The sequence below is a fragment of the Mixophyes fleayi genome, chromosome 9 (genome assembly GCF_038048845.1).
Source record: "Mixophyes fleayi isolate aMixFle1 chromosome 9, aMixFle1.hap1, whole genome shotgun sequence".
Classification (NCBI taxonomy): Eukaryota; Metazoa; Chordata; class Amphibia; order Anura; family Limnodynastidae; genus Mixophyes; species Mixophyes fleayi.
Genome location: NC_134410.1, coordinates 59,071,136 through 59,079,230, shown reverse-complemented (window position 1 = coordinate 59,079,230; position 8,095 = coordinate 59,071,136). Strand labels below are relative to the sequence as shown.

General features: G+C 42.9%; 1 protein-coding gene across 1 annotated transcript in view; it reads right to left on the bottom strand.

Moving 5' to 3' along the window:
* Window positions 1–375: 375 nt before the first annotated feature.
* LAS1L (LAS1 like ribosome biogenesis factor) overlaps window positions 376–8,095 on the bottom strand; it is a 29,138-nt gene continuing 21,418 nt past the window's right edge. Inside the window, exons 9-13 of the mRNA XM_075184391.1 lie at window positions 5,451–5,657; window positions 4,033–4,177; window positions 3,528–3,874; window positions 3,115–3,265; window positions 376–685 (exon numbers count right to left, since the gene is read on the bottom strand). Of these exons, the coding sequence (XP_075040492.1) occupies window positions 598–685; window positions 3,115–3,265; window positions 3,528–3,874; window positions 4,033–4,177; window positions 5,451–5,657 (938 nt within the window). The 3' untranslated portion in view covers window positions 376–597. The remainder of the gene's footprint in view (window positions 686–3,114; window positions 3,266–3,527; window positions 3,875–4,032; window positions 4,178–5,450; window positions 5,658–8,095) is intronic.

Genomic DNA, 8,095 nt, shown 5'->3' with positions numbered 1-8,095 from the left:
ATTAAAAATCAACACGTGGTTGTGTGTAGGTACGTGTGTGTTAGTTAGGGAATTTAGTCTAACATCCAATGGAGCGGGGACTGATGACAAATATTCTCTGTACAGCGCTGCAGAACTGGTGGCTCTATATAAATAAATGGTGACGATTATGTATGTTTGCAGTAAATACAATATCTCGTCTGAATTAAGAATTGTATCCAAAATCAAACCAGTGATAAAAAGGGAGAAAATCCCTGTTCTATTTGTACATCGTACACCGATGGAATTTGTTCACGCAATAACATGAGCAAAGGTATAGCACAAAACAACTCATAAGACATCACGAGGACATACTGGAAAGGAGAAAACAAAAGAGAAAAATAAAAACCACACAAGTAGTTTAGAAAATGTCCTTTCATTTAGCATACAAAACTTTAAACAAGGAAATTGACCAACACAGCCCTCTCCCCCTGAAAAAAAAACAAAAAACATTCTGTTCATTCAATAATGAAAGGGATCCTTGCTTCTTCTTGAGTATTTAACATTTCCAGCCAGTTCATAATATGGCATTTGATTGGAAAACTTGTTTACAGGCAGTAGATAGCAGCAGACTAGTCTTCAGAATAGCCGCAGTCCTGCTTTAATGTGATTCAGTTCAGTCTGACTCCAGAACATATTGTCAGATGATGTGTTGACAGCAGGAGAGCTGCAAATACATGTACATTGTATAAGTATGACATTTCTCTTCAGTAAACTTAAATATTATTAAACTGGAGGGTTAATGTGGTCAGCAGGTAAAAATGAGTATGTAGCAGACAAGGTTGTGTTACTGGAACAAGATTAAAATCTATAGTCTCCTTTGTAACAATGGGTTAAGTTTACCAACTCCCCTTTCTCTCCTTGCGCTTGTTGACCTGATCCAGGGCAGACTATATTTCAATTTCTGCCTACTGAGAAACAGGATATTCACAGCCCACGCTCTTGCTAATGCATCTGTACTGTTCATTAGCAGCACTACAGCAAGGCACAGAATGGCTAACCTCCCTCACTGCAGCCCAGAAGCCATTATCACCAACTTGTATTTCACTATAGGATATATATGCACATATATTTTTGCATGAACAATTTTCTCCTGCCTCCATAAATCACATAGGAGAATAATGATTCTGCATTCTACAGAAGTAAATGCCTGGCTAAATCACTGACAGTAATGATTGAGAGCAGATCACTGCTTAGTAAAAACTGCTGGTGAAACAGCCTCCATCATCATTTATGAGCCTGCAATTTGTAATACAACAGTTGTCACATGAACAATGACACTATTCTAACGGTTAAGCAAACATCTGGGCTTTCATAATGGTCAACACCCAAAGAAGTGCACTAGACCTCTTTATTATACATACAGACATATACATAGAGCTTAACCTTTTTAAAAATGCAATTCATTTTAGAGTCACGTCTTCAATAAGACCTAATGAGGACATTAAACATTTACATATCAGTCAGTAATGCTAACCCATTTCATACAAAATATAAAAGACAACAGTTGCTATGCATTAATGGAAACTCATCACCAGTGTTTTCTGGGGGATGCCATTCTGACACATGGAATAGAGATCATAGCTTGCTTTCCCTATGTCTCTAATTAGCAATCTAGTGTCCAGAACTACACCCAAATCGCTGTTTACAGATGAACTGGGCTCCTATAGACACACTAAGTTCTAAGCTGCGCCAATGTTGTGCATGGTTACAAGCCATGAATAATCCATGAAATGGTTAATACACATGCTGTACAGAACATTTCAGAGAACTTCCACCTGAATACTATTTGTATAACAATTTAATAAGCAGACAAGGAGTCAAACAACGTACTATACACCGATCAGCCACATTAAAACTACCTGCCTAATATGGAGCAGGTTCCCCCTCATGCCTAAAAAAACAGTTCTGACTCATCAAAGCATGGACTCCACAAGACCTCTGAAGGCGTACTGTGGTATCTGGCACCAAGATGTTAGCAGCAGATCCTTTAAGTCCTGTAAGTTGCGAGGTGGTGCCTCCATGGCTTGGACTTGTTTTTCCCAAACACATCCTCCAGATGTTCAATCAGATTGAGATCTGGGGAATTGGGAGGCCAAGTCAACACCCTGAACAATTTTTGTTGTGTGGCAGGGTGCATTACCCTGCTGAAAGAGGCCACTGCCATCAGGAAATACCATTGCCACGAACCTAGCTTGTCTGCAACAATTCATCAGACCAGGCCACCTTCTTTCATTGCTCCATGGAACAGTTCTGGCACTCACATGCCCTTTGTAGGCACTTGCGGTGGTAGATGGTAGTCTGCATGGGCATGATGACTGGTCTGCAGCAAGCTGTGATTCTCTATGTGTTCTGATAACTTACCATCACAGCCAGAATTAACTTTCAGCAATTTGTGCAACAGTTGCTCTTCTGTGGGATTGGACTAGACTGGCTAAACTTCGCTCCCCACGCAATTCAGTGAGTCTTGGGCGCCCATGACCCTGTCACTGGTTCCCCATTTGCCCTTCCTTGGACCACTTTGGGTAGATAATAACCACTGCATACCAGGAACAACCCGCAAGACCTGACGTTTTGGAGATGCTCTGTCCCACTTGTCTAGCCATCATAATTGGGCCCTGGTCAAAGTTGCTCAGATCCTAACACTTGCCCATTTTTCCTGCTTCCAGCACATCAAACTTCAAGAACTGACTTTTCACTTGCTGCATAATATATCCCACCCCTTACAGGTGCCATTTTAACTAGATAATCAATGTTATTCACTTCACTTGTCGGTGGTTTTATTGTTGTGGCTGATCGGTAAATACAGCACAGTGCAAGGCGCAAACCATAATCCTGTGGGTAAGATCTTGCCGCACTAAGTGATCACAAGGCTCAAATAAACTACTAGAATGTACAGCTAGTCTTTTTTTGTAGTACTGATCTACCAGAGACAAGGTGCTCACCTTAGACCCAGTTTCAGTGGTGTAAATTAAAGGAATTGTAAGCATTTTTTTTACCCCCGTTTAAATGATTTTTTAAACACATTAACAGTTGAAAATCTGGAAATAAAAGTTACAAAATAAATGTCAATGTGCAGAAACATTTGCTCCTCACCTGATGGGGATTCTGTGTCCATTCCTCCTGGCCTCAGAATCCTGCTGTTCTAGCACAGACATCATAGAGTAACTGTCAATTAAGAGGCAGCCAGGGTCCTCAGTCTGCCCGGGTACTACCCCTAATGGATATTCGCCCCACTTCACAAATTCTGCAGAAATATGAATGAAATAAATCCTTATAATGCAATTAAATAAATTAGATTACTTTTTATTATTAAAGTTTAAAGAGGAGCGGTTGTGGAGTTTTGAAAACTAAATCAATTGTACAGTCTGAAATAAAAGGTCTAACTGCAAATGTACAGTTTAAAACTAGACATTTTGTAAGGAATGACAAAAAAATAAATAAAAGTTGAATCCAGTAATCTGTGGTGAATAGCAAGTGGAATCCTCCTAGAAGAAAAGAATAGTTACCTGAGCCGACGCCCCATGCAGAGCCCTCTAATGCTGCTCTCCTATCAGATGCAGTTTTCCAGTTTATCTTTTGAATGTATTCCTCCTCATTTGACTCTGTAATCATCTCCTCGTCCTCTGTGTGCTCACTCATCTCCTCCTCGCGTACTGGCCTCCCCCAGTGACCATAGGCTCTAGCTTTTGATACCCGCTCTATTTTCAGCTGCAAACTCTCCACGGTGTAGATAGACCGATCACTATTGTCTACAGAGCCATCGCTGCCTTCATCCTGGATGTATATTGAGCAGAGGCACAGCAACTTCTCCTGAGTGGTGACTGGCAAGCGAGTCCTCATAAGTGAAAAAATCCTGATTAAAAGTGAAAACAATACAGGTCATAAAATGAGTTATAATAAAATGAGCACCTTATATTTACTCCTATGAAGACGTTTGTTTGTGCTGTTACACACACAGCAATAAATACTAAAAGGTTAAGAATTTTAGCGTACAAAACAAACAGGCCTTACAGCTTTAAGAGGTGTGGGGTAGCCCGGCTTGGAAACTCAAGGCACTTTTGCATCAACTTCTTCCATTGTAAAAATACACTGTGAGTAAACAGCTTCCATCTGCTTTTCACAGCTGTCTGGTTACGTGGAACAAAGCTTTTCTTGTCTGATCAAAGAAAACGAATGTTAGAAGCATGAACTTTGTAGTTGTTTATAGAACAGTTGTCCAACGTTAGGTTTATGGGAGCTTCATATCACTACTCTGCTGTGTGGAACCCGGCTCCTTTCACCAACTCAAAGTCTATTGTTTTCTAGTTGCTCCTCACAAAGCTGCCCTGCCCTTACTTACGCACCCACTAGTGAGCAGCACTTTCATCTCTGGAAATACTATGTTGCTGTGAACGTACTGAAGACCTGTTTGGCAACAGATTGTTTTATCCTGATCCCCATAAGCACGAGATAGGATGACAACAAGGAAAAATCACACTTCATTTTAGAACAATCTGATTAAGGTATTTTCATTTCTAAAACAAAAAAAGTGTGACGATTTTGTTATCTAACTATATTCTCCAAATATGCATCTCATCACAGAACACGGACAGAACTCATAAGTGGGAGAAGCAAACCATGAAAAGAGATACCGTATTTCCCCAAGTATAAGACGCACCTTAATTTTGGGGCCCAAAATTTAAAAAAAGTTGTATTATGGTACATAAAGACTGACAGCTCCGAGACTGTGGGAGGCACCAGAAGGACCTTAAGGTCCTTTTGCCAATCAGCGGGGACACGCTGTTCAACACAGCCAGCGGGGACACGCTGTTCAACACAGCCAGCGGGGACACGCTGTTCAACACAGCCAGCGGGGACACGTTCCGATTAGCGGGGACTCCTCTCTCACACCAGGTGCCGACTTCTTCATTGAGATAAGTAGCGCTTGCAGTGTATAAGACGCACCTTTTTTTTTAGACCCAAAATTTGGGGGAAAAAGGTGCGTCTTATACATGGGGAAATACGGTACATCTCACATTTATAAAACACATCCAAGAACTTTCTTAAAAGACAGTGTGCTTGAGGTACAGTGATAAAACAGGAGGAACGATGTAAAAACAAAAAAATATTAAATCACGTGGAAGGGCAAGTAAGCAGAGGAACAAAATACATTTGATGGAGGAAATAGATATGCAGGACAGGGAAATATTATATACTAGTCACTGAGAAATCAGAACTATTGGCACAGATTGTAACTGATCAAATATTCAAAAGAATTCAGCCAACCAATTTCTTAGAACTAGTTACATCTGAGTCGCCAGTATTCATCCTTAGTGAATAGATAGGCTGCATTTTAATGGATAGTCTTTTTACCTGAAAATGTATGCCTCCATAGACAGGTGCTTTCAAGTTTTTGCATAATAGAAAATTGTAGTTTTTGGCACACATACCTGCACTGTAATTGGCTGTCAATATTTCAGAGATCCAGCAGGAGAGATAGTGTTCCCTGGCTTCTGTGTCACTCTCCTTGCATAGTCCCAACCCTACAAACATTTTCTCCAGCAGCTCCTGAGTGAATGCCTGGGAGTGTAAGACCTTTAGTAGTGGATGCCAAAAACGCAATAGGATGCGGGGAAGGTGAAGGTCTTCACCTTGATCTGACATGGCAGAGGAGATTTTAGAAAAAAGAATAAATGCACCAATTTTAATACTTTATCATTCAAATTGCATACATTGTAAAAACTGGGAGTGTTCCTAGCATCGGGCACACAGGTATATAATGTTTGTTTGTGCAGTATTAGAGTGTAAAGGCATCGACAACAAGTGCAATGTCATAAAATTCTGTACAAAGTGCTCTAAGCTATATGAAACAATTTTTAGCTATAGGTATGTTAATGCAATTTCACTAGAGTACCTTTTTTTTTTTTTTTTTTTTTTTAGAAATTGTCAATACAAAACTTTTTCATAAAAGAGGATTTATATATTTACGTTAAACCCATTTCTCTGATTCCGTCTGGGGGACACTGCTTACCATGGGGTGTGAAGGGGCCTCCTAATCCCTTATTCTTGGAATGAATACTGCCGAAATTGCCGGAAACTATTGTTCTGTCCAACAAAAAATCTGAGCTGCAATTTTCATTGCGGCTGCACTCCTGGTTCTTCCCTGCCTGTTGACATATGCCACAGCCGTGGCATTGTCGGACTGAATTCTGACAGGGTGGCCCTAAATGAGGGACTGGGCCCCCCGAAGGGCTAAAGGAATTGCCTACAACTGTAACACATGTATTGGTACGGCTGATTCCTGGACCAAGGTCCCTGGAGCCGGAGGGGCAAGATTACCGTCCCCCAACCTCTCTGGTAATGGGAGGACCCCACTGTGAATCTTAGGCTGAAAATGAATTTGTAAAAGAAGAGAGGCGACACAAACTTGTATTGCCTGACTTCCTGATAGCCCTCGGGGTAGAGGTGTAACAAAAAAACAATGTGGTACCGGACCCAGCAGGTCTAACATGTACCCCCCTGTTATAATAACCCGAATCCAAGTGCCTTGGGATGACGCTGCCCACTGTTCCCGAACAGAGACAGACGTCTCCCCCCGTGGCGCCACCTCTGGCAGAGTAGAGTGGTCGTCAGGACGCAGGCTTCTCCTGTGTCCTAGAGGCCTAGCACCTAGCCGCAAACGAGGATCTACCCCTGACTGAGGAGCCTCGAGCATTTGGTTGTCTACCTCTAAATGACTGTCCTCTAGGCCAGGAGTTCCCTCTAAAGGGCTGACGAAAGGAGCTGACCCGAGAAGTCCTGCCCCTACCTGAGAATACCGGCAAAAAAGTGCTTTTGCCCCCTGTTGCCTGGGAAATCATAGTATCCAATTCCGGCCCGAACAAACCTGCTGCTGAAAAAGGAATGGATTCAACGGAATCTCCTTCCTAGGATTTCAGCCATAACGTTCTTCTTGCTGAAATGGATGCAGCCTGAATAGAGGAGGACACAGACGCTGAGTTCTGAGCCGCCTCATAAAAGGTACCCCGATGCCTCTTTCAGATGCAAAGCCAGGGGAAGTAAATCAGAGTCCTGTAAGGCCTCTGCCAGTTGGTCTGCCCATGTTTCCATGGCTCTAGCAACCCAAGCTGAAGCAAATGTGGGTCTAAAGGAAGAACCCGCAGCCACAAATATAGATTTTAGCTGGAATTCCACCCTGCGATCATTGACATCCTGCAGAGTTGCCGAACCTGGGACTGGTAGTTAAGTATGTCTGGCCAAACGGGCTACTGGAATATCTACCTTAGGAATACTCTCCCAGCGGGCCACATCTTCCTCCTGTAATGGATACAGGGAAGGGAACTTTCTGGGAACAGAGAACCTTCTATCAGGCTGTTTCCAGGCTCCCTCTGCAATATCTCTGAGTTCTACCGAAGGGGGAAAACGAATAGCCTTCCTTTTGGCCTTCTTAAAGAGACTTCTGTCTCTAGGAGTAGGATCCTCCGGTTCAGGGAGGTCCAACGCCTCTCTTACCGCTAAAACCAAATTAACAAAATGGCTTTTAGGGTCTTCTTCCTGCTCCAAAGGTTGCCTCTGGTCAGGAACAGAATATACTCCCCCTCCTCCTCTGAAACCTCCTCCGGGTCTGAAAGGGCCATAAGGGTATTAGTGGGTCTAGGCCTCTTCCTCTTAGCAGGCGGGATGTTTGGGGATTCAAGTAACTGGTTTAGTTTATCCAAACCCTTAATAAAAGCTGCGGACCATGCCGGCTCTGTGAGAACAGAGGCCTGGTCTGTAAGCAATGAGGAAGGTCCTGGCATAGACTCTTCAAAAGAACCTGTGGCAGCAGGAAGGCCCAAAGGCGTACTAGCACTATTAGCCACCGCGGCTGCCACAGTAGACATCAGCTGATTGGACTGTGACACCATCTGTGCTAAAGAGGAAACCGACTGTGTCAGAGAGGCCACCCAGGCCGGTTCCTCCGTCAGTGGGGCTGTAACAAGCTAGGATTGCACAGGGGGACCCCCTGAATCGCAGACAGAACATAGAGCCAACGGGTCCCTCTGCCCACTAGGTAATTTTGCATTACATTTTGAACAAGTGAAACACTTTACTT